The 26,929-nt window shown below is 46.2% G+C and overlaps 1 protein-coding gene across 2 annotated transcripts in view; it reads left to right on the forward strand.

Moving 5' to 3' along the window:
- Positions 1-17,410: 17,410 nt before the first annotated feature.
- The window catches only part of Tfcp2 (transcription factor CP2), a 44,622-nt gene continuing 35,103 nt past the window's right edge, over positions 17,411-26,929 (forward strand). For both annotated transcript variants that reach the window (XM_028874562.2, XM_028874563.2), the window contains exon 1: positions 17,411-18,072. In XM_028874562.2, coding sequence (XP_028730395.1) covers positions 17,951-18,072 — 122 coding nt within the window. In that variant the 5' untranslated portion in view covers positions 17,411-17,950. The remainder of the gene's footprint in view (positions 18,073-26,929) is intronic.

The following is a 26,929-nucleotide window of genomic DNA, read 5'->3' on the forward strand; positions in this document are numbered from 1 at the left end:
AGCCAACAGTCTTATCCTACCTAGATCAGGGTTCAGAGTAGTTGGGTGTTTACTGCTCCAGTTGGCATCGTAAACCTGGGAGAACAGGGCCTAAAAACTGGCTAAAGCCTCACAAAAGAGCCACCTTTATTCAGAGCATCAGGCAATTTATACTCTGAGGGTTAAAAATCACATAATTAAGGTGTTCAATCACAAGGCCAAGCCACATGTGGTGTCTTGGTTAGGGTTTCTATTGCTGTGAGGAGACACCGTGACCACAGCAACTCTTCTAAAGAGAACATGTCATTGGTGTGGCTTACATTTTCAGAGGCTCAGTCCGTTATCATCATGGTGCGGAGCATGGCAGCGTGCAGGCAGACGTGGTGCTGGCTGCAGCTTGATATGCAGGAAGTGGTCGGTCTTGCTGGGCATGTCTTGAGCATATATGAGACCTCAAAGCCCGCCTCCACAGTGACACACTTCCTCCAACAAGATCACACCTCCCATTAGTGCCATTCCCTTTGGGGGGCATTTTCTTTCATACTACCACACATGGCAAAAACATGTTTTTCCGTAGAGACATGACTGCCAACAGCTGAAGTCAACTCACTCCCATCCACTACACCTGGAAGGAGCATGGAAACACATTCCAAGAACAGTTCTGTGTTTTTGAAGAAAGTGAAGTCATAAGACTCTAATTTTGTTTTCTTGGAGTTTTCTCACAAGCACTCAGAATTCTCCTCTGATGACTCCATTAGCTGATGTAACTTTCCCACTGGTTTCAACTTGATTTGGGGTTAGGGTGGTCTTAGGTGCCTTCCCATATGGAGTTGGGAAACAGGGGCATCTTGTAGGCTAAGGAGTCAGGACTGGGTTTCATTTCCATCGGGACCAGCAGATAGAGGTTCCTATTGGGACCAGTTGGTCTATTTTCCCTGGGTAGGTGTTTCTTTTGTGCGGTGAATTTGTCACCCAGGTCTCTCCTAGAGGCATATGAACCGATTCCCCAGGTTCTCCTTGTGAGCCAATAGTGGGTATCAGCCCCAGGGCACACCCTAATTTTAATGATCATAGGGTTACATGTTCCAGGGCCACAGATTGAAAGTAGTCTTTCCCCTTCTTTCTGGATATAGGGACCTTTGTGTCCCCAGGAGGACTCTGTTTAACAACCCATGGCTTCACAATGATACTGTCAGCTTCCTTGAAAGGGGATGGACCATTCACAGGACAGGCAAAGAGCTGGAGGTTTTGAAGCCCCCTTTTCCAGGAAAACAGTACCACAACTGACCCTCTCACACACACCCTTTTCTTCCTAGCCCTCTGAGAGGCACAGTCAAGAGGGCACAAAGGTCCACCTGGAAAAGCGGTTTGGTCGTCTGAAGTTATGTTAAAGAGAATCTTTCTCAGTTCCCAAGTCCTAATTTCAGGTCTATGGGGTTTATAGGCCCATCCCCCAGGGAGGAGGGAGAAAAGAAACACGATGTCTGCGTTTGTCTTTAGGGGGTCGGAGGTTCTGGTGGTGGTTCTTTGGTCATCGTCCTCCATGGTTTGTGTTAGCTGGGAGTGATGAATCCAAGGGATGGCACACCTTGTTTGTCATCAGTTGGATGGTAAGGATGTCTGTGTAGGGTCCCTTCCAGACAGGTTCCAGGTCCAGGTCCAGGCTGGAATCCTTTTTATCTAAACCAAGTCTCCCAACTGGAATTGGTGTGTGTGTGTGTGTGTGTGTGTGTGTGTGTGTGTGTGTGTGTGTGTGTGTGTGTTGAGGGGGGTGTTGGAGGTGGGAGATGGCAGAGTTCCTTCATGGTCCAGTTAATGGCTTGGCAAGCTCCCTGCAAAGCCTGTGAGGACTTGATAAGGGTGTGTGTAGCAGGAATTTTAAAAGGTCTTATTAATAAAATCAAACCTGAGGCCAGATATTGGGATGAATGCTGGAAGATCAGAGAAGCAGAACAAGCCACAGCTACCTCACTTTGCCAATTCCTCAGCTGATCCTGTTTCCACAGACTAGATGCCTCTGTGTCCTCATATCCAAATGAATCTCAGCTGAACTGCTGCTGGAAAGCATGAAAGCTTAACCAGCCAAATGCTTCTAGTTTCTGGTCTCCATGCCTTATATATCTTTCTGGTTTTGCCATCACTCCCTGGGATTAAAGGCTCACTTCTTGGGATTAAAGGTGTGAGTCACCATGCCTGGCTGTTTCCAATGTGGTTTTGAACTCACAGAGATCCAGAGGGATTTCTGCCTCTGGAATGCTGGGATTAAATGTGTGTGCTACCACTGCCTATCCTCTATGTTTAATATTGTGGCTGTCCTGTTCTCTGACCCCAAATAAGTTTATTTGGGTGCACACAATATTTTGGGGAAAACAATACCACCACAGGGGTGAGTAGACATTTCTGTTGGGGGATATCTCAGAGTTTGGGAACAATGGAGTCGATCTTTTAATTTTACCAATTTTACCCTTCCTTTCTACATGACCAGAACTCTGTGACCTATATGCACAATGCAATTTCCAATTAATATTTAACATTTTTGCCAAATTTTGAAATACTTTGACCATGAAGGCCAGGCAATTGTCAGACCCTAAGGCTTGGGGATTAATTTCTGAAGAAGTTTTTTTTTTGTTGTTGTTGTTGTTGTTTTGGTAACGATGGGAGTGTTCTTTGTGCAGGTGGGTAGGCTTCCACCCATCCTGAGAAGATGTGCACAGACACCAAAAGGTAATTATAGCCCGAAACAGTAGGCCTGATTTCAGTGAAGTCTGATGTTCAGTGCTCCCCAGGTCCATTCCCTCCAGCCCAGATCCCCTGAGGGACTTTTCCTGCCCCCGTTGGGGTTTACCTGAGCACAGCGGCACATCTAGAGATCGTGTCTTTAACCAGTCTCTCCAAATTTGGAACATAATACCTGGGTCTGAGGAGTTCAGCAGTTTTTGTCGTCCCCTAGGTGGGTGGATGGTGGAGACCCCAAACCAGGCATCTTCCCAGACCCATGAGACGGGTCTGCCACTTGGAAGTGTCCGCCATCCCTCTTCATCTTGTGGTCACTTCCTGTTCTGTCCGGTCAGTGTCAGTGGGGTGCATTCCAGATGGTTCAGTAAACCCGAGGCTACCAAGACTTGGAGAGGCTCCACTAGTCGAGGGCCCCTCCCTAGATGGCCACGCCAGCTGCTCTGTTGCCTCTGGCTTCAGGGGAATGCCCCTTCTGGTGTCCTTTGCAATGGACATTGGCCAGCCTCTTAGGTAACTAGATAGCCCCCAATAGGGGTAAGATTTGTTTTTCATTTCTTTCCCTGCTGAGGTTAGCAATCCCCTTTCCTGTGTAGAGCCCCATGAATAGGAGCCATGGTGAAAGCATATGGACTATCAGTGTATATGCTGATAGCCTTGTCTTTCCCAAGCAGAGCGCTTCAGTCAGAAGTTCAGCTCACTGAGCTGAGGCTCCCCTGCTCAAAGACTGTGCCCGGATAATCTTATCTTGGGTCACCACTGCTGCCCCTGCATACCCGACTCCATCTTGGACGAAACTGCTCCCGTCTGTAAACAATACCTTATCTGGTGTTGCCAACGGGATACCATGCAGGATCAAGTCAGATGAACTAGATTGAGGAAGTCACCTCAAGGCAGTCATGCCCGGGGGTTTTACGGGCTCATTGTCTGTCAGGAGAATGGCAGGGTTGAGGGCTGAGGATCTGTGGAAACAGACTGGAGTTTAATCTAGAAGCAGGGCAGAGTGTGAGGCCATCAGGAGCAATCCTCACCTTGAAATCAGTTTGTTGCCTTCTTTTACCAGCAAGGATGTCTTAGTCAGGGTTTCTATTGTGGTGAAGAGACACTATGACCACGGCAACTCTTTTTTTTTTTTTTTTTCCGAGACAGGGTTTCTCTGTGTAGTTTTGTTTTGTTTTGTTTTGTTTTTTTGTTTTTTCAAGACAGGGTTTCTCTGTGTAGCTTTGCGCCTTTTCCTGGAACTCACTTGGTAGCCCAGGCTGGCCTCGAACTCACAAAGATCCGCCTGGCTCTGCCTCCCGAGTGCTGGGATTAAAGGCGTGCGCCACCACCGCCCGGCCTCTGTGTAGTTTTGGTGCCTGTCCTGATCTGGCTCTGTAGCCCAGGCTGGCCTTGAAGTCACAGAAATTCACCTGGCTCTGCCTCCCAAGTACTGGGATTAAAGGCACGCACCACCACCGCCCAGCTGACCACAGCAGCTCTTACAAAAGAAAACGTTTAATTAGGTGGCATTTAGTTAAATGAGGTTTAGTCCATTATTCTCATGGTGGGACTTGGCAGCATGCAGGCAGACATGGCGCTAGAGAAGGAGTTGAGAATTCTACATCTTTTTTTTTTTTTTTTTTTTGGTTTTTTTTTTGGTTTTTCCAGACAGGGTTTCTCTGTGTAGCTTTTTGCCTTTCCTGGAACTCACTTGGTAGCCCAGGCTGGCCTCGAACTCACAGAGATCCACCTGCCTCTGCCTCCCGAGTGCTGGGATTAAAGGCGTGCGCCACCACCGCCTGGCTGAGAATTCTACATATTGATATGCAGGCAACAGAAAGTGAACTGACTCACTGGGCATAGCTCGAGCTTAGGAGACCTCAAGGTCCACCCCACAGTGACACACTTCTTCCATCAAGGCCACACCTACTCCAACAAAGCCACACCTCCCTTTAGGGGCCATTTTCTTTCAAACCCTCATTTCACTCCCTGGCTCCCAAAGCCTTGTAGCCATATCATAATGCAAAAATGTATTCAGCCCAACTTCAAAAGTTCCCATAGTCTATAACAGCTTCAAACTTATTTAAAAATTTAAAGTTCAAAATTTCTTCTGAGATTCATGCAATTTCTTAACTATAATCCCCTGTAAAATTAAAATAAAAAAGCAGATCACCTACTTACAACATATAATGGCACAGGATACACATTACCATTCCAAAACAAAGGGAAGGGAGCATAGTGTGGAAACACTGGACCAAAGCAAGACTGAAAACCAGCTGGGCAAAGTCCAAACTGTTTGTCTCCATGTCTGAGGTTAAAGCGCTCTTCAGACTCCAGCTCCTGTCAGCTTTGTTGACTGCAACACACTTCTTTCTCTTGAGCTGGTTCCACTCCCTGTTAGCAGCTCTCCTGGGCAGATATCCCATGACTTTGGCATCTCTAACATCTTGGGGTCTCCTAGGCAATCCAGGCTTCTCTTTTACAGCTTCACACAATGGCCTTTCTAGGCCTGCATTCAGGGACACCCCTGACATCTGCCTGGCCTCAGTGACTTTCTTTAGTCTTGGGAGCAAAATCCATAACCTCTTTCTTCTATCTTTAACTCTAAAGCCAGAACCACATGGCCAAAGCTGCCGAGGTCTGCTGCTTGCTGGGGCTGGCACATGACCCACTTGTTTGGTTACATCTCCACTGCCTTTCTCCTCTTGACAGTTACCTTCACTACCTAGGCATGGCTGCCTCCACTGCCTTTCTCCTCTTGATAGTTACCTTCACTGCCTAGGCATGGCTGTTCTTGAACTTGCCCTGTACACCCATCTGGCCTTGAACTCAGAGATCTTTCAATTACATCTTCACCAGCGTTCTGTTTTCCATGGCTTCCTTCACTGCATAAGCTTAGCTATACTGAAACTGGATCTGTAGACCAGGCTGGCCTCAAACTCACTGAGATCTGCCTGCCTTTGCCTCCTGAGTGCTGAGATTAAAGGCCTGCACCACCACACCTGGACCTAAGCTGTTCTTTAATTCCTTTTTACAAGTTGGAAACTTAGCTGGGTGGGATCTTGCCCTGAGGTCATCAATTTCCTTTATTCCATTTCTTATTCTGTTTATCTCTTTGAACACAGGACTTAACTCTATTCTACTTCCTGGTGTTCCTTTTCTCCTCAAATTGTATATCTTGTGTTTTTCCTTGCTCAGCTTGCTCCTTTTTATTATATATCTTCATTAGAGGTACCACTAATAACCACACGACAGAGTCTGTACTAGGCTGTTTTGAGATTTCATCTACCAATGGAATTGACCAAAAATTTTCACTTTAGCCTTTGGCAGACTCTTTGGACATGGGCAAAAAGCAGCCACATTCTTTACCAAAATATCACAAAATTATCTCTAGGCCACATATTAATATTCTTCTCCTCTGAAACCTCTTGAGTGAGCCCCCACAGTTCAAATCACACTCAACACCACTGTCTCCCATGCTCCTGCTGGTATGGCCCACTAAGCAGCACTTAAACATTCAACTGCTCTTCTAATCCACGGTCCCAGTGTATTTTTAGAAGTAAAGAGTCTGAGAGGTTCTGTCAAGACAGGGTGGACTGCTCAGGTATCTCTCAGGAAGCTAACACATTTGCCTCCAGTCTTTGCTGTCATCCTGGGATCCCAGGGGATAAGCTGTATGGAGCCCTGGCCTTGTCGGTTTTCAGTTATCTAGAAAACAGGTGGCTCTCCTTCCCCCCTTCCATTAGGGCATTCGTTACTTCCAGTGACCCTTCTGCTTATAACAGGCACATTGATCTTTCCCTTTCTCCTGGTCTGTCTGCCCATTTACTCTCCAGTCTGTTTCCCCAAGAGCATTTTCTTTCCCTGTCTGTCTTCAGCTGAATCTCGGCTGTTACAAATTCCTGAGCCCATTCATCCCCTCAGGCCACTCTAACTTCTGGAGCTTTCTCCTTGTATCTGGGGCCAACTGCATGACAAGGCAATATTGCTGACTTGCTGATTTGGGGGTGCCTCTGGGTCTATGGGGGTAAATACCTGGTATACCTCACACAGCCTTTCCAGAAGCCCAGCGGACAATTCATTAGGTCCCTGAATAACCTGACTCACTTTGGACAGATTGTGGGTTTTCTGGCTGCTGCATGTAGCCCCCCAAATAGTATCTGGAGAAAGGTGCTCAAAGCCCCTCTACTTCCACTGATGTTGGTATTCCAATTGGCCAGGCGGGTGAGAAGGTTTGTTCTACCTGGGCTTCACCGTCCAACATCGATCCCTCTGCACTGCCCCTGAGCCTGTTTCCTGGATCCTGTCTCACTCCTCAGCTGGCAACAAGGTGGCCTGGAGTGGCTGACAGTCATCTCAGGGTGGTTGGTGAGTGCAAAAGACAGTTTCCCACAGACCGATAAGGGCCGGTGGCTTTTCAGAGAGAAGGGAGGGTTTCGGGTCTTCCAATTATACGAGTCACTGGAAGAGAAGGGAACATAAGCTCCCCTCCACGTCTCCTTGCCTGTAGATGGAATGTGTCGATGATACTTCTCTTGGGGGGGGGGGAACAGGGTTGCTCCTGCAGCCTCAGATGACACCTGCCTCTGTGGGCGTTATCCATATGTGGAGCTGCTCCTTGTGTGGTGGGGAAAGAAGGGACCAGGTGTAGTAGAGCTAGCCTCTGAGCTCCCCTTCTGAAAGAGGCTGTCTCTCCCGGTCTCTCCCGCACCTCCCGTGGGTCTGGTTGGGAAGTAAGCAGGTGAAATTTCTATCTCCTCAGTTGGAATAGGAAGAGCTGGCAGTACTTTTGGTTTCTTCAAACATTCTGGCCAGACTAAGTGTAGGGTAACGGGCTAGTGGAAAATCACCCTGCCCCTGGCCTATCTCCAAACCTGGGACTTGGAAATCCTCGCTCCCGTGACTCAGGATTAACAGCCAAGCAATACTTTCTCGCCACCTGTCCTTTTCCACTAGCTCCACTGTGTATGCTCCAAAGGCCTATAAAAGCCTTCCCCTCCACCCAAACCTGCTGCTGTCTCTGTTCTCACTCAGAGGCAGCCACCATTTTGTGTTTTTGCCCAATAAATCTCTTGTGTGAGGCTTGTTGTGTGGTGTGACTTTGTGGTATTCTTTGGTTCCCAGTTGCCAAGATACCCTTGTGCCAGAAAACTCTTTCATTGGCTCTGTGACTTGGACATGCTCTCCAGGTGCCTGCGCCCCCTCTTGTCCTTCATCTCCAGTCCACCTCGCCTTCCAGCTCACCTATCACTTGGCACCTCATCCACCAGCAGCAGCTCGGTCAGTTCCCCTCTTGGTTGGTGGAAACGCTTTTCTGAGTCCTAAGGAGTGGGAGCTGGGTATCCAGCACTCCTCTGGTACTCTTGGCGGCAGAGGTACCCCCAAACTACTGTCTTTAATGCTGCAGCTGGCCCTCTTCACCATCCCTGTCCCCAATCCTTTCCTGTGGATGAGACTTCACTCCTGAGCTCATTCCCCCTCCCCCGGCCCCCCTTTTTTGCCTCCTTGCTTTGTTGAAAGCCCCAGCGCCAGGCACCACATCTCCTTGGACTATTAACCCTAACCCTCATTAATATGGTGAAAACCCACTTATTGGCTGGTCCTTTCTTGGTCTACTCTGAGTCTTTAGGACATGCTCAGCTGCAGACTTCAATCTCTGTCTCTCTTATCCATGGGGACAGCGTCATCCATACCCTCCCATTCTCCCTTGGGATGCCATTTAGAAAAAAAAAAAAAACCTCTACACCTCCTCCTGGCACTGACCTAAAGGGCCCCAAATTTATTTGCTTTTGCAATTAAATCTGGTCTCAATATCCCTTAGATAACTAATCCAAATGGCTGCCAAATGGCACCCCAGATCCTAATATTGTTCAGCACTTTACGACTACTGGGAGCAATTGGGAAATGGAAAGAGATTCCCTATGTTCAGGCTTTCTCTCATCTCCATTCCAAACCCTGTTTGTTTTTGTCTGCTCTGCCCCCACCCAGCTGTGTGAAGGGTCTGTCTTTTTAAGTTCCTATTGATGGATCTGCAGATGTGGGAGCTGGGAGCTTGACAGGGCAGGTGAAGGAGAGAGCAAGGGTGCAGGCCAGCTGTGGCGAGCACACACTACACACACACACACACACACACACACACACTCTCTCTCTCTCTCTCTCTCTCTCTCTCTCTCTCTCTCTCTCTCCACACACACACACACACACACACACACACACACACCTGGTGGGCTGGTGCCTCTTTTCACTCCCTCCTGCAGGGTCCTCTATACCCAGGGCTCAAAAACTTTCTCTAAGCCTTCTTTGTTCTCAGGTTACTGGACTCAGTTTTATAGGGACTTGGGTGTTTTTTAGGTATGGGTAATATTACATTGTTGTGTTCCACTTCAATGAAAAGCTGGCTCTAGAGTTGGGTTCTGGCTCTCTGTCCTCTTGACCCAAGTGTGCTTGTTTAAAGTTTCCTCCAAAATCTCTGTCCCACGTCAGGTGGGTCACCTGACTACGTGACAGAGAATGGAGAGCAGTGCAGGACGGAAGGTCAGACGATTCCCTTGGGGACCACTGCTGCTCACCTCATACTCTTTCTGGCTTTGGTTTAAGTCTCTAAAACTTTTGCCCAGGCATGCATCTTAAGATTTGTAAAACCATTACATGTACTTCCAGATGTGTAAATATTCTGGTATGGTTAAAAATCTGTAAAATCCGTAACAAAAGGGTTAATGTAAAACTTGTAACACAGGGGTTGATAGCTAAAAATCTATATATAGGTCATCTTGAAGGAACCATGTGGCATGACACCATTCTGGGAACGAAGCTCCCCTGGCCTGGCCACTGTCACCTCTAACGGGAAGCCCCAGGTACTTATTAGGGTATTTGGGCGACCCATCTTTTCCCTTCTGGATTTACTTGGTCCTGACAGTTTGGGGATCCACCTCTCCTTCTAGTTCCCCTCTTATCAGGGGAGGGGAAAGCCTTACCAACCTCAACAAACCCCACCACTCAGTTGTATCTTTAGGGGCATTCCCCTTACCCACTTCTTTCTAGTGGTACCAATATGCCACATGCTTGTTGTAGAATATTATTTTAAGGTGTGTTACATTTGTTTATGTTGCATTTGCTCAACTCTGTGAAGCTGTGTTACCGTGCCTGTGTGAAACACCTGATGGTCTAATAAAGAGCTGAACAGCCAATAGTGAGGCAGGAGAAAGGATAGGCAGGACTGGCAGGCAGAGAGGATCAAGAGGAGAAATCTAGGAAAAGAGAGGAACTAGCCAGAGAAGGAGGAGGACGCAGGGGCCAGCCACCCAGCTACACAGCCAGCCATGGAGAAAGAGTAAGATTTACAGAAGTAAGAGAATGGGAAAAGCCCAGAGGCAAAAGTTAGACAGGATAATTTAAGTTAAGGAAAGCTAGCAAGCAACAAGCCAAGCTAAGGCTGGACATTTATAATTAAGAATAAGCCTCTGTGTGCGATTTATTTGGGAGCAAAGAGCAAAAGAGAAAAAAAAAAACCACACCAAAACAACAACAACAAAAACCAAAAAGACCAAAAACAAACAACAACACATCCTCTTGCTGGAAAAGGACAAAGTGGGAGCCTCTATTTCCTTCTCCCCCATCCACTTGACTCCGAGCTCAAAGCTGCTCCCTTTCTCCTCCTTCCCCATACCAATTGATCAGTCATATCCTTTAGTGGCCTCCCAGGTGGAGCCCTGAGTATGGGACACCCAAACCCCCCTATAAACCGACATCACGCCCCCCTCATCATCCAGCTACAAAACCCTACCAGTGACATCACCCAGGCCCAATATCCACTCTCCCTCCAAAGTCTCGGGGACGTAGACCTCTTATCTCTGACCTCGTAAGAAAAAACCTTTTGTGCTGGGCAGTGGTGGTGCACACCTTTAATCCCAGCACTCGGGAGGCAGAGGCAGGTGGATCTCTGTGAGTTCAAGACCAGCCTGGGCAACAGAGTGAATTCCAGGACAGGTTCCAAAGCTACACAGAGAAACCCTGTCTCGAAAAAAACAAACAAAAAACAAAACCAAACCTTTTGCACCCCACCTTCTCCCCCTTTGACACTTCCATACTCGTGGGTTAAAAAGCCAGTGGAACCCGCTGCTTGGTTTAGGGTCTCGTAGCTCTGCAGTGGTTCCCCTTCACCCCACAGTACCCCACCCCTGTGCTCTCCTCTCCACCATCCCCTCAGAGGGATGCCTTCTTTTCCATCCCTCTTTGTGGTGGTAATCTAATTGTACAGAATTATTATTTTGATTGTATGTTAATAAATAAAGTTGTCTGGGGGTCAGAGCTATTAGTGCCATAGCAAGAGTGTGGCGGTGGTGGCACACCCCATAAGATCTCTGTGTGTTCAGGGATACAGCCAGCATTGGAGACATATACCTTTAAGACCTAGGGGGCTGTACATTCAGACAGTGACGAGGCAGTTATGTGTTTGGGTTTACAACCAATGAGAAGGCAGAACAACATACTATAAAAAAACGAACCGACAGGAAGTAGGTCTCTTTTTTCGCGAAGCTGGGACAGCAGAAGGAAGGGTGAGATTTAGCTCTGAGCTCTGACCTCTCGGCTTTCTCTTTTACATTGTTTCTGTGTTTCTTATTTAATAAGACGGTTGGTTACATCAACACCTCTTGATTCCCAATCACAAAATATCTTTGCCTTTACTTGGACCAACCCAGACACTCACCTTTCTATCCAAGTCATGTGGACTGTCCTGCCTTGGGGTTCCAGGACAGCTCACATCTATTTAGACCAGGCTTGGGCCTCTGATTTATTCTGTCTCTTCCTAAATCCAAGCTTATACAATATAGATGATCTTCTCTGGTCCGTCCCTACAAACTAGTCAGGCTGACACTTCTACTCTGCTAAACCTCCTGCCTGGTCGGGGACATGGGGTCTCACCCTCTCAGATCCAGCTGTCCACCCTTAGGCCATTACCCTAGACAGCAAATGCCTGATCCAGTCACTCACAGTCCCTACCACCGAGGACAAGATTCTAACCTTCCTGGGGTGGCTGGCTTCTTACATTCTTGGATCCCCTCTTCTTCCTTTCTTGCTCACCTCCTATGTGAGGTGCTCCTTGGCTCCTCACACAATCCCTCCTTGTGCCTATTGCCAAGCCTTGTTGTAAACTTCATTGGGTCCCCCTCTTCCCTCCGCCAACCCAAATCACTGATCAACAGGTTGAACTAAAAGCTTGTACCTGGGCCTTTCAACTAGCAAAGGCACTTGGCTGCTCTGAGCCAAGCTCTGATCCGACTCGAGCTACTGTATGTACTGTATGGCACTCCCAAGGTATGTACGGATCGTTCATTTCTCTGCCTTCTGCCACCCACCACATTTGGTTCCACGTTCTAGAGTCTGCCTCTTCGGCCACTTCTTCCCTCCACCTCACCTACTCAGTAAGTGTGTAGCTGAAGTTTTCTCTGGTCCTGCCCAGCCCCACAGACCCTGCAGCTACTTATAAAATAACCATTCAGAAGCTTATATTAATTAAAACTGCTCGGCCATTAGCTCAGGCCTACCACTGACTAGCTCTTACATGCTGTGGGATGTTCTGTATGTTAAATGTATTGCTCTGATTGGTTAATAAATAAAACACGGATTGGCCAGTAGCCAGGCAGAAAGTATAGGCGGGACAAGGAGAAAGGAGAACTGGGGGAAGTGGAAGGGTGAGGCAGAGAGACGCTGCCAGTTGTCGCCATGACAAGTGAGATGTAAGGTACTGGTAAGCCACAAACCACATGGCAACTTATAGACTAATAGAAATGGGTTAATTTAAGATAGAAGAACTAGATAGCAAGAAGCCTGCCATGGCCATACAGCTTATAAGCAATATAAGTCTCTGTGTGTTTACTCGGTTGGGTCTGAATGGCTGTGGGACTGGCGGGTGAGAGAGATTTGTCCTGACTGTGGGCCAGGCAGGAAAACTCTAGCTACACTTACACTTAAACCCAGTCCATTTTTGTTAATCTATATGTCCCCACATGTTCCGTGGCTTTACCTTGTGCCATTACATGCTGCTCCCTAGTCAGTGGGCTGGCATCTCCCGATTCAGCCTTCTTGTTCCCAGAATTCTCCTTGTCCGTTTATCCTGCCTATACTTCCTGCCTGGCAGCCAGCCAATCAGCTTTTTATTTATCAACCAATCAGAGCAGCACATTCACAGCATACAGAACATCCCACAGCACAAGTGTGTTGTCTCTCTGGCTCCTGGAGCCTGCCATGCTCTCCAGAGCACCCACCACACGGGCATCGCCCCACCACATGGGGCACTGTCTAGATACTATGATGCTTGCTCCCTTCCCCTTACCAGAACCCTCCCTGTCTCCCTGCCTGCTCCCCCAGGAGCTGACTGCTAAGTCCTGCAGCTTCCTTAAGCTTCTGGGCCTCTTCCACCTTGTCCCTCCTGCCTCTTGGCTCCCTCTGGAAGTCTCACAGCTTCTCTCTGCCCTCCTGGGTGCTTTTCTTGTCTCTCAGCTCCCACTTGGAGCTTTTATAGAAACTCCCTTCCATGGAGTTCGTTTTCCGACCCTTTCTCTCTTCCTCCACAGACTCAGATTTTATTAAAGGCTTGCTCTGATACTACAAACATGCTGACCTCAGTACAGCCCAATGACCACAATTTGCATGCTCAATTTTCAAATTCTCTCATATGGTAACACCTGCCACCATACAAACAAATGATCTGAAAATCTCTTATATCTAAACTTGCTCTCTCCTCCTCTATTTCTTATTTATAGCTGTCTGGGGTAGCTCTTACATACTAGGTGTTTAATGTCGCAAAGACCCCTCTACCTCTGACCAACAGCCCACCCTACAAGGGTTGGGAGATTGCTTTATCTCAGGCTGTCAAAGGCCAACCCAGCTCTCCTTCACTGGGGCTTACCCCCATGCCTGTTTTCTCTATGACCAAAGGGAATATTACTTACGAAATGGCCAGAAACTTATGGATGTTGCCCATATTTGTCCTGCAAACACCATGAGACAAATCTCGGTCGTCCTAACTCCCCTTTCTCATCTTTACATACAGGAGCAATCCACCACTACATGCAAGACCCACGGGACACCAGATGGGAGGTGTCATTGGCAAACTGCTTTGACCTGTTCAGGAAGTGGACTACAAGCATGGTCAAGATACAAAGAGAACACCCCTCCCCCAACACCTAGGTATAGAAAAAAAATAGAAGCTGTGATCCAGCATTCACCAAAGCTTCTTACCCCTCTAACGGCTCCCCTCTTGGATGACACTGATCCCACCTCTCTGTCCCCACGGTCATTCCATCTCGATTCAGACCTTAACTTCTGAATATCAGCTACTAAATAACACTCTGCCTGGCCACCTTGGAGAATGCTGGTTTTGTGTCCCTCCTGGGTCAAAGTCACGGCTGGCATTTGTGGCCTCGCCCATTAGCCTATTAGACTTTCTTACCTCGCTGCTCATTAACTGCTCTGAACCAATTATCACTGCCACCCCGTATCTTTCCCACATCCCTCTCTTCAGTATCGCAGACTGCTTTCACTCCTCAGGGATTCATTTTATGGGCACACTGGATTCTTCAGACTGTAGCAATACCCCAGCCCTCAGCACCACCATCCAGCCCATACCTCTGAATGTTCACAATGCCTCCGCCATCCACGGAACTCAAATTTGCTGCTGCCTACCTGCAGGATGGTCTAAGACTTGTACCCTGTTGTTCTCTTCCCTAAATTAGGGGTGATACCCAGTAAAGAACCCTTGCCGGTTCACAATTTCATCTAGGACCTCCAACCAGTGGCTCAGACCATCCTTACCCTCTAGGACCAAATAGACTCACGAGCCACCATAGTGCTACGGAAGTGGTGAGGATTAGATCTTCTAACGTTGGAGAAGGGTGGCCTTCTCCTTAGGGAGGAATGTTACTTCTGTGTCAATCAAGAGAGTGTAGCAAAAAACAAGACCCAACACTCCAGACAGATCTGGAGTCATAAGGAACAGCTCGATGCCTCTGGCTGGTGGCTCACTGATGTTCCAATATGGATGATGTTTCTTACCTCCCCTTCTCCTTTTCCTACTCCTACTAACCTGTTCCCTGTCTTATAAACGTCTTATCTAGATCTCCTCAACGACAAATTAAAAAAACTTCTAACCAAACCTTTAATCGGTTGTTATTACAGGATTATCAGCCCCTACCTACAGAATCAGGGGCCCTCAACCCCCATTACGCTCTAACAGTAAAGATCAAGCTTGCCTCAAGGACTTTGATGCTGCCACACAGCAGGAAGTAGTCTAATGATAACATATTGCCCTCTTTCCTGAGCCCTGATTAGTTATCAACAGTAAACTAAGAAGTGTGGAATGTAGGTTAACAGGCTATTGGAAAACTTCCCTGCCCCTGGCCTGTCCCCAAAACCGAGACTTGGCAACCCCCACCCCCATGACTCACAAGTAAAGGCAAGCAATATTTACACCCACGCTGTCCTTTTCCACTAGCTCACTGTGCATGCTCCAAAGACCTCATAAAAGCCCGCCCCCTTGCCCAGTCCCGTTATTTCTGTTCCCACTCAGAGGCAGCCGACATTCTGTGTTTCTCCCCAATAAATCTCTTGTGTGAAGTCTGTTGCGTAGTGTGACTTTTTGGTATTCCTTGGCTCCCAATTGCCAAGATGCCCTTGCACCGGAAAACCCGTCCACCAGAGGACCCTAACTCCGAGGTATGCGCATAAGTTTTCAACCATGGCAATGGGTGAAGAGCAAGGTCAATACCTGTTCCCTTTTTAAAATGTTTGTTTTTAATGTATTTTATGTGTATGGATGTTTTGCCTGCATGTGTATATGTGTACTATGTGTGTTCCTGGTGCCCTCAGGAGGCCAGACAGGATGTTGGATCTCGTGGGATTGGAGTTATAGACTGCTGTAAGCAGTCATATTGGTTGGCGCTGGAGATTGAACCTGGGTCCTTGGAAGAGTGGCCAGTGTTCTTGACCACTGAGCCATCACTCCATGTCCTCTTAAAATTTTATTTTTATCCATGAATGGGGGGGGGATATGTGCATGTGAACACCACCAGTAGTCAATGGGATTGGATCACTCTTCGCCTGGAGTCACACAAGGTTTTGAGCAGTTTTTGCTCGTAACCTCTTAGCCATCTCTCCAGCCACTCCCCCATTTTCTTTCCTTTCTTTTTTCTTTTTTGAGATAGAGTCTCACTCTATAGTGCAGCCTAGCCACCAGCTGCCTATATAGCCCAGGCTGGCCTTGCAAGTGCTCATGATCCTTATGCCTCATTTTCTCAAGTGCTAGAACTATAGGCATGTGCTACCAGGCTTGGCCTTTTACCTATTCTTTTTAACACTGAGTTTAGTAGCCCTTGTAGACTAGGCTGGCCTCAAACTCATATTCTCCTGCATTTGCCTCCTGAATTTTGGGATTAAAGGTGTGGGCTACCACACTAAGTAATTTCCTCGATTTTTGGAGGTAGAAATCCAGTGGGAGAAGTAGTTTTATACAAAAATGTAAGTCAAAGCAGACTGTAAAAATGTTCAGATGAATTACAACATTGAAGTGCACTTTCACATATAGGCAATATCTTCCAGTGAGTCAGGTTTATCTTGACAATTTAGTCCTGACCCTCAGCCTGTTTTCTGATGGGTAAAGTAAGTACCATTTACCTTTAGAATTTGTTTTAACACACTAAGTAGACCTGCTGTCCTGGAACTTGCTATGTAAGCCAGACTGGCTTGAACTTGTGGTAATCCTCCTGCCTCAGCCTACTGAGTGCTAGGGTTGTAGGAGCGCACCACCACACCCTATTAGCGTTCTAATTACAACCCTGTCTTGAGGGTTTCTAGTAAAGTAAAACTGTTCATAGCACACAGGTATATAGCCAATGCTTAATAAAAATGGTCGTAATTACTTAATCCTCAAAAGAGCAAGGTGGAGCTGGTACCATTTCATTCACCTGCTCCAGGGTCTTCACTATGTAGCCCTGGCTTGCCTGGAAATCAGGAGATCAGCCTGCCTCTGTCTCTAGAGTACTGGGATCAAAGGCATGAGCCACCCACCATACCTGGCTATGGTTAATTTATTTACAATTAAGTAAATTCAATCTCTGTGAGACTATTCCGAAGTTATCGAACTATAAAGACGCCAGCCCTGACTTTGCTCTGCAGATCTTTCCCCCAAATTCCTCCACCATAACCTTAAAAAAAAAGCGGAGCATGGGGGCCCATGCTTTTCATACTAGCACTCGGTAGGCAGAGACTGCGGATCTCTGAGTTCCAGGCCAGTCGAAGCGACGTAGAGTCCCTGTATCAAAACATCAACCAAACAACCAAACCCAGAACGAAAAAAACCACATTTCCCAGTCTCCTGCTCGAAGGCTTTAGGGAGAAGGGTGACGATAAGGGGCAGTAAGTGGAGAAAGTTCAAGACGCAGCACTGGGGGCAGAAAATCCCTCCAGGGCTGGAAGCCGACGAGGTAAAGCTGGAACCCACGCCACGATTCCGAGGTGCGCGCGACGCCGCCGGTTCACACCTGGGCACGGAGGCCGCCCACTGCCTCGGGGGCGGAGAACCTTCGCGCCCATAGCCTATCAGCGCTGCGGGGGCCGAGCCGGTCTCCTCTTCATTGGTGGGAGGCAAGGTGACGTCACCCTCGGGCGGAAGAGAGCGCCGTGATTGGTTGGGGTGGGGTGGGGTGGGGCTTGCGCTTGGAGTCTGCGCCGAACTTTCTCCGTCCAGGCTTCCCGGCGGTCGTGGGGGCTCCGCGGGGCGTGGGGACGGCGCCGCGGGAACCTGGGCGTTGCTCTCCGGGCCGACTCCCGCAGAACCGCTGGCCGGAAGTGATCTGACTGACCGGAAGCGAGGCCTGAGGGGAAAGTGCGGGTCCCGCCCCCCCGAGGGTGGAGCTTTCGGTGGAAGGGAGCGGAGGGGACGCTCCGAGCAGTTGGCGTGCAGCGCGTCTCGGCGGAGAGGCGGAGTGGAGGGCGCGCGCGGAGCGGCTCGGGGAGCTCGGCAGCCCCGGGGCTGAGCTCTGGCAAGTCCGGAGGAGTTGAGACCCGGGGGGCGCCTCACGCTCCCGAGAGCCGAACCGGAGGGGGTTTTGCCGCCGGGGCACCCGAGGAGCAGCCGGGGTGCAGCCTGCAGCTCAGGCTTGGGGTTCTGGTGCGGCGCGCCAGGGACCCGGCTCCGGCGGCGCCCCTGCCGGGTAGAGTTACGCTCCGTGCCTTTGTCCAGGGCGAGGAAGGAGCCGGGATGGCCTGGGCTCTGAAGCTGCCGCTGGCGGATGAAGTGATTGAGTCGGGGCTGGTGCAGGACTTTGATGCGAGCCTGTCCGGCATCGGCCAGGAACTGGGTGCTGGTGCTTATAGCATGAGGTGGGTGCTGTTTTCCTCACACCGTCCTTACCTTCTGAATAACAAAGGCTTGGAAGTGGGGGAGGCGGGGGGGGGGGAGACACTTTTTTCTTTTTCTCCTGTTGGTTTGAGTAGTGAGAGGTGTGGGAGAGCTGGAAAAAGACTGTAGGAAGTGTCATCTCTGCGGGGCCCTTGGAAGGAGACGGAATGCCTCCTGATCAGCATCCAGATGGTGGGAGGCTTGGGCACTGGCTGTATGTGTATGTGCGTGTATGCTTGGATTCACGTGAGGAAGGGGTTACTACATTGAGCAAGTGAGGGGTGTCTGGGAAGTAGGAGAGTTGGGAACTGAGGCTTAAGTTGACTACTTGGCCAAGAGGTCCACACATAGCCGTCTCTTACGACACACTTGTTATAAGGCTTCTCTTCCAGGGGTTCTGTCTTTAGAAACTTGAGCTGCGAAGTTTTTAAAAAGTGACAAAGAAAGCCATGTGTATTAGTGTAGGTCTGAAATACCCGCACCCTGGCACTCGGGGAATCAGGAGTTCAAGGCCATCCTTGGCTACACAGCAAGGACAGCATGGGCTACATGAAATCCTGTCTCAAAAAAAATGTGGCAAAGATAACTTCTAGATGTTTCTAGACACCTGTGTATTGAGCTCATTGTCAGGGAAGGTGGGGTAGAGGAGTGGTGTAGATGAAATTCTAAACGGTCGTTTAAATAGGAAACACAGAGCCAAATACAGAGTTAAAAGCCCAGAGATGGAACAGTAGCCAAGAGCTAAGACCGCCTTATCTTACCACTCGCTCCCCTGAGAGAGACCTTCTTCCTGTGTCCTCTCTTTTTATTGCCTTCTGTTCTGCCTTCCCATTGGTTCTAAACCCAACCACATGACTTCTTTGTCACTGCCTGTCTATACAGACCTCCAGGTCTCTATGGTTGGTACTGGGATTAAAGGTGTGTGTCACCATGCTGGCTGTGTCCTTGAACACACAAAGATTTTGCCTGCCATGTGATTGGATTAGGGGCCTGTGCTGCTACCACCACCTGACTTCTGCTAAATGGCTTGCTCTTACCTCTGATCTCCAGGCAACTTTATTTATTAACATACAAATAAAATCACATTTCAGCACAAATAAAGTATCACTGTATTTTCCCCTTCTATTCTAATAAAAAGGAAAAAAGGAAAAAAGTTATAACTAATATAAGAACTATATACAATATATACAAGCAATAAATACCTAAACAATGTCTAGTCCATTTGCATTTGACAAATTCAGAGAAAATAATTCCATTATCTATCCTATTTTGGTAAGTCCAAAATGTACCTGATTGACTTTCTATCCTAACTTATATTACTAACAGAACTATCTTTTTTTTTTTTCCTGAATCATTCCTCCCATGGAATTTATTCAAGTCAGTTTAGCTGCAAGTGAGTAGCTACAAGTCTATATGACCCTCATGCTTAACCTTACATACAGAACAATAACCAAAGCATGTCTGCTGTCTTCTAGGATTATTGATGCAAAGCCATTTTGCTGTGCAATAGTTTTTTTAATAATTTAAATTTTAAATAAAAATATTTAAATTTTTTTTATGTGTGTGTGCACCATGTGTACATGAGTTTGAAGAGGTCAGAAGTCATCAAATTCCCTAGAACTGGAATCACAGACTGTTGCAAACCATGTGGGTGCTGGGAACTGAACCTGGTCCCTCTGGAAGAACACCCATTGCTGGGAACTGAACCTGGTGCCTCTGGAAGAACACCCATTGCTGGGAACTGAACCTGGTGCCTCTGGAAGAACACCCATTGCTGGGAACTGAACCTGGTCCCTCTGGAAGAACACCCATTGCTGGGAACTGAACCTGGTCCCTCTTCATGAACACCCATTGCTGGGAACTGAACCTGGTGCCTCTGGAAGAACACCCATTGCTGGGAACTGAACCTGGTGCCTCTGCAAGAACCCCCTTTGCTGGGAACTGAACCTGGTCCCTCTGCAAGAACACCCATTGCTGGGAACTGAACCTGGTGCCTCTGGAAGAACACCCATTGCTGGGAACTGAACCTGGTGCCTCTGGAAGAACACCCATTGCTGGGAACTGAACCCGGTGCCTCTGGAAGAACACCCATTGCTCTTAAGCACTGAGCTGACTTTCCAATGCCCTAGCAGCAGTCATTCTTCATCAGCCTTCCACACAGGCAGAACGCTGCAGCAGTGGTACCAGAGGAGAGAGTGCTGTGGGCTGAACAGAGGTCTTTCTGGAGGAGGTGAACCCCAGCACAGAAGCAGAGAAGAAGTGTGGCAGCTGTCCTGTGGAAACTGGGGTGACTGCTGTGAGCAGCACTTTCCACTCTGTGTTTTACAAAACAGTATTTGGCAATGGCAGCTTGGGGATGTGAATAACCGTGCTGGGTTAGACTGATCAGCTCCAGTAGGACCTGAAGGGAAGAAACTACTTAGCTTTCTCTGACAGACTTCCCACAGAACTCAGCATCTTTCAGAATGTCCAGGTTCCAGGTTCTATGGAAACACCAATAGCATGACTTAACAGAACTATCTTATGTCTTTCAAATTTATTATACATACACTTACACGTCTTTAGTGAGTTTCATTTCTAAAATTTTCTTAACAAGGAAAACTATAACTATCTAATCTTTAACTATAACTATCTAATCTTCAACTATAACTAATCTTAAACTCCCTCAGAAACACAAGAAGGAAATAATATTACCTAAAAAAAATAAAAACAGGAAGTGCATGCAAGTGGCTTTCAAAAAAAAGTGAATTGATAGAAACAGCCAGCTGCCTGGGCAGTCACCTGAGGTTTCTCCTCAGTGTTGGAGCATCATCTTCAGCCTATAGGCTTAGCATATCTGACAGACTCATTTGTGAAGTAGGATGTACACAAGGTCAACAGTTCAACCTCACATTGGGTGAGAGCAGTCCATGTACCAGAAACACCTGAATTCCAGTAGTGTCATGTCATGATTCAGAATTTTAAATTCTGGAAATCGTTGATTTTTTTTTTTTTTAATTCAGCTGTCCATTCTTCTTGGCTTGTGTGTGTGTGGCTTCATCTCAGCATCCCATTCTTCTCCACATCCTTCTATTAAATGCCAGTCTACCATTGAGAGGTTAGATTCTGTCAGCTTAGTTACTCTTTCAAGAATAACTGTTTCAGCTGCTGTTTCACTGCACACCAGAAGCCATCGGTCCACTGCCAGTTCAGCTGCCTTCAAAGAAAGGGGCACTGTATCTTTTCTGGATTGTAAAGGCCACTTCAGGGATGGTGCCATATTGTCTTGGCCTCAGAAGATGCCTTTTGTTAAAGCCACAACCACACTTGTCTTGGCAAGAATTGTTAGTCCTTTGTTTCGTGTCCTGTCTGTCCATTTTGTCCTGTTGAGGATACTTTGTTGTCCAGTGGCTAACCTTTGCTACAATGAAAGTTAACTCCATATGCAGTTTCTTCAGTGCCCAATTTTTCTCTGAAGTAGATTGGTACTGCCAGAAGCCAACATGCCTCATAGTCATAAAAAAAAGAAAAGATTTGTAAGTTATTAAAACATTTTAAATACCATATTCTATAGATCTCTGAAGGGTTTGAAGATGACCTGTCTATCTAAAACATCTCTGCTCAATCTTGAAAACATTCCTAATATGACTATAAGTTCGATTGTAATGTCTAACTACTAACTTTCATTTCTTTATATCCTAATAGTTGGTAATAATAACATTCAAGGATTAGCAAATTGCATTACATTGTTAAATGAGCAGTATAAGTACAATATCTTGAACAAGATTAGAAATATATGTATAGCATTTTCTAACAATATCAATCTCAATATATATATAATTTATACAATATACAAGTTATTTATACAAATCCAATGTATTTAAAACTAGTAATTGTCTTTTAAATGTAGATTCAATAATATATCTTTTTATTTTTATCGTATCTATATCTTCTCTTTATTTTTCCAAGTAGATTCAATAATCTACCCTCTATTCTGTCATTTCTATATATCTTTTTTTTTTTTTCAGAGTTGAGGACCAAACCCAGGGCCTTGCGTTTGCTAGGCAAGCGCTCTACCCCTATCTTTTTTTTTTTTTTAATAAGAACCTTAAATAAATCTAATCTCCTTTGCTTATCCCTTTTTCTGACCCTTAACAACATCTTGTAACCAACCCTTGTAAACAATGAAAATTATCCCAGACCCCAAACCCTTTAAAAGACCAAAAAAACCACCCACCCCATACTACCTCTTTGGGAATGTGGGTGTCGTATTCTTAAAATTGCTTCCTGCTGGATATGTGTGAAGGCATCTTTATTCTGAAAAGAAGAATTTTGCGTTAATTGTCAAATTCTAGGAAAAGTAGCTATATCCCTTGTTTTCCAGTCTGTGCATAATGCCAAAGTTCAGGGCTTATCTCAAGTCCTTATTCAAGTAGTCTTTGAAACTGGATCATCTCAGCTAGCCATCTCAAAATTGCTCTGAGCAGTTTGTAGGCCAAAGCTAATCTGTAGATGATGTTTGTCAGCTTAGTGGTATTATTATTGTCCACATGGAGTTGTTGTTGTGGGACCCCATCTTCTCCCTGGAGACTTCAAATTTGATGTTAGGCCTGGTCATGATTTCCTTCAGAAAACTGATAAAGACACAACACAAAGACATGTATAGGCAGCTAATTGAAGCCTTTTTTCTAGAATTAGTTAGTACTCTATATGACCATTAATATCTTAACAAAGTTTTATATATATATATATATATATATATATATGTGTGTGTGTGTGTGTGTGTGTGTATAAATCTTGTAAATTTTGATATAAAATTCAAACTTTAAGAAAAGTTTAAAGAATCAGAATAGAATCAAAAAATTGAGATTAGTAGTAATAGAATAGTCCCTTAAATTTTTTGTTGTTGTTTGTTTGTTTTCTCCTGTTCCATATCAGAAGACGGCTCTTTCTTCTGGCATGATACAGGGAGTTTGCATTTTCCTTTTAACATCATGCTTGGTTTTAAAGAAGGAGAGAGCCATTCTCCAACTCCAAAGCCAGCTTTATATTTAATTGAACTGGGACTACAAGAAGACCAATAGTGTTAAATGTCTTTAGAGAAGAGCAGAAACAAACATTTAGGAAGACTTATGAAATTTTACAGATGATATACCAACGGTTTTTAATGAATTCTTGCTACGTGGGCACCAAATGTAGATGTAATTCTAAGCAGTCTTATTAAATAAGAAACACAGGGCCAAATAAAGAGTTAAAAGCCCAGAGATGGAGCAGTAGCCAAGAGCTAAGACCGCCTTATCTTACCACTCACTGCCGTCCTTCCCCTGAGAGAGAGACCTTCTTCCTGTGTCCTGTCTTTTTATTGCCTTTCTGTTCTACCTTCTCATTGGTTCTAAACCCAACCACATGACTTCCTTATCATTGCCTGTCTATACAGACCTCCAAGTCTTTATGGTTGGTTCTGGGATTAAAGGCGTGTGTCACCATGCTGACTGTGTCCTTGAACACATAGAGACTCTACCTGCCATGTGATTGGATTAAGGGCATGTGCTACCACTACCAGACTTCTGCTTAATGTCTTGCTCTTAGCTCTGATCCCTAGGCAACTTTATTAACATACAAATAAAATCACATTTTAGCACAAATAAAGTATCACCATACTGTGCCCCACACAACCGGGAGCAAGCTTGCCCACCATTCATGTTTCCACTTGCCAACCAGGATGTCAGTGACATCACTTACCCAGAGAGGTCTGGGGAGGTCTTAGGACTTAAGCTTTATCTGGCCCCTATTCAAGATGGAAGTTTTGTTCAAATTGGCTTCAGTCTGGTTCCTTCTTTTATTCCCTCGTCTTTGTACATTATTCAAATCCTTGATTATCTATTTCTGAGTAAAAGGGATTGCACTGGGTCCTTAGGACCATGGACTTAACTGAATTAACTTTAGAATGAACAAGTTTAACTAAAGCATTCAGGATGCAAGGCCTTATGAAGAGCAGGAGGAAAAGAAGGACCAGTTGTCCTGCTAAGGCGTGAGCAAGGTGGTTAGCCAAGGGGACCAATCAAAAGGATTCAGGTACCAGTTGCCAGCGTGGCTCCTCTGTTCCTTTCTATCCAATAGGTTTTATTTTAGTTTTGCTAAGTTGTCTAGGATTATTTCAGAATGATTGGCATAAAAACAACAGGTTTCTCCCAAAGGGAATTTGCCTTTGACTTAACATTTTCAGCATGTTAAGGAAACAGGGATGATGTACTCTTTTCTGTAACTACTTCCAGCTGAAACTGGGGCGTCAGTTGTCAGAGCCTTGGAAGGCTGAAAGGCTAGTCAAAGGCTGGGCAATGAGGCATCTATCAGAAGCATCTGATTAGCTGATCCAGGTGAAAGGACAGTGTAGATTAGTGTTTACAGCTCTAAAGGCAGTGGGACCTGGGAGAATGGAGCTGATAAATGAGGTGGACTAAAGTCTTAAGCAATCGCAACTTAATTTAAAGCATCAGGCAATTTATACTCTGAGAGTTAAAAAGAATCCTATGAATAAGGTGTCTAATCACAAGGACACGCCATACAAGGGAAAAACCTGTATATTTCATAGAAGCATATGATTAACCGCAGCTGAAGTAAACTCACTTCTATCTGCTACACCTGGGAGGAGATAGCACCCTTTTATATAAAAAAGAATATTATTTCTATGTTGATAGTCTTCACACCAAATATGGTTTCTTGTGTTGGAGCCCCTCCCCCCCCCAATTTATTTGTGTGTGAGTGTGTGTGTGCACATGCTATGGCACTTGTAGAGGTCAGGGGACAACTTTGAGGAACTGGTCCTGGTCTTCCACCATGTGGGTTCCAGGATGGATTCAGGTCCTTAGACTGGGTGGCCAGGGCCTGGACTCACTGGCTAATGGACTCTCAGTGCCTGGGGCTTTAGCCACACTCCTCTCCCTCCTGTGGTAATTTCCCCCACTGAGACGGCCTCCCGAGTGCTGGGATTAAAGGCGTGCTCCACCACTGCCCAGCTCCCTCCGAGACTTTTAAGGCTAAAAATCTGTTTTCTAGAACCACTTTGGTGTTGGATAAAGTTGCAGACCCTAGCTATCCAGGGATCAGAAGTCTCAAACCTGTCCAACCTAAGGAGGACATGAGAAGGTTCAAGCTTGATTTTTTGGAAATCTGGAATAGAAGGTGTTATCACTTGGGTCATCAGACCACATAGCAATACAACCAGTACAACATAGGCACACACATACACACCATCTTTAAGGCTTATCTTTTATAAGTCCTTTTTTTTTTTTTTCAAATAAGCTAATCAGACTTTTTGGGATGTGCTTAAATTTGGTTTTCTTCTGACTTTTTTTTTCCTATTTCCGTTTTGGAAAAATCTTTAGGACCATACTACTATCTGAAATGCATTTTCAGGGCTGGGGAGCTGCCTAGTGGATTCTGCTTTACAGGCCTGTGCTGCACAGGAGCATCTGAGTGTGCATCCCCAGCATGCACATGAAAAAGCCGGTACAGCTGCCTCAAAGCACTCCCTACCCCAGAATCACTGGGACCTGACTAACGTGCCTGTGTAAATGCAGGTGGAGGTCAGAGGTTGGTGTCATGTTTTCCTCATGGAAGTTACAGATGGTTGTGAGCCGCCACGTGGATGCTGGGAATTGAACCCAGGTTCTCTGAAAAAGCAGCCAGTGTTGAGCCGTCTCCCCAGCCCAAGCTGATTGTTTCTTTCATTGTGCAGAAGCTTCTTAGTTTCATGAAGTCCCACTTGTCAGCTGTCACTAATTCTTAGGCAAGTGGAGTCCTATTCAGGAAGTCCTTTCCGACACCTGTGTCATGTGGGACTAGGAGATGCAGGCACATGGTTTGTTCATTCTAGCAGTTCCAGTGTTGGATGTGTGGGGTTTTGATCCAGTTGGAGTTAGTTTTTGTGCAAGGTGATGGGTACAGGTCTAATTTCATTCTTCTACTTGCGAACAACCAGCTTTCCCGACACCATTTGTTGAAGACGCGTTCGTTTCTCCAGCGTATGGTTTTGGCATCACCATCTAATGAAGTAGCTGATGTGATGTTTGATGTTGGGGTCTTCGATTTTGTCTCGTTGGTCTGTGTCTGTTTTTGTGCCATGATATGCTGTTTTTATTACTGTGGCTCTGTGATGGATCTCAAGACCTGGAATTGTGTTCCCTTGAGCATCATTCTTTTTGTTCAGGATGGTTTTGGCTGTCTGGGGTCTTCTGGTCCCATATGAATTTTAGGATAGTTTTTTTGTTTTTGTTTTCTTTTTCTGTGAAGATGGGGGTTTTGATTGGGATTACATTGAATCTGTAAATAGCTTCTGGTAGAATGGTCATTTTCACAGTGTTGATCCATGAGCATGGAATGTTTTCCCATTTTCTAGTGTCTTTATCTCTTTCTTCAGAGGTTTAAAGTTTTCACTGTAGAGGTCCTTCCTTTCTTGGTTAGATTTATTCCTAGATACTCCATTTTCTTTGAGGCTCTTGTGAATGGGAACATGTCCATGTTCTCCTTCTCTGTATGTTTATTGTTGGTGTTTAGTAAAGTTGTCAATTTGTGCAAGTTGATTCTGTAGCCTGCCACGTTCCTGAATGTGTTTATTGTTCCTAGAAGTCCTAGTAGAGTTTTTGGGATCGCTATAGCATCATATCACCTGCAAGTAGGGGTAGTTGACTACTTCTTTCCATGTTTGTATGCTTTAGTTACTTCTCTTGTCTGACTACTCCAGCTAGAGCTTTCAACGGTTGAAAAGGAATGGGAATAGTGGGTATCTGTCTGTCTGTCTTGTTCTGACTTCAGTGGGATTACTTCAAGCAAGTTTGGCTTTATTTAGGACAATGGTTC

This window comes from Peromyscus leucopus, chromosome 20 (genome assembly GCF_004664715.2).
Source record: "Peromyscus leucopus breed LL Stock chromosome 20, UCI_PerLeu_2.1, whole genome shotgun sequence".
In the NCBI taxonomy this organism is placed as follows: domain Eukaryota; kingdom Metazoa; phylum Chordata; class Mammalia; order Rodentia; family Cricetidae; genus Peromyscus; species Peromyscus leucopus.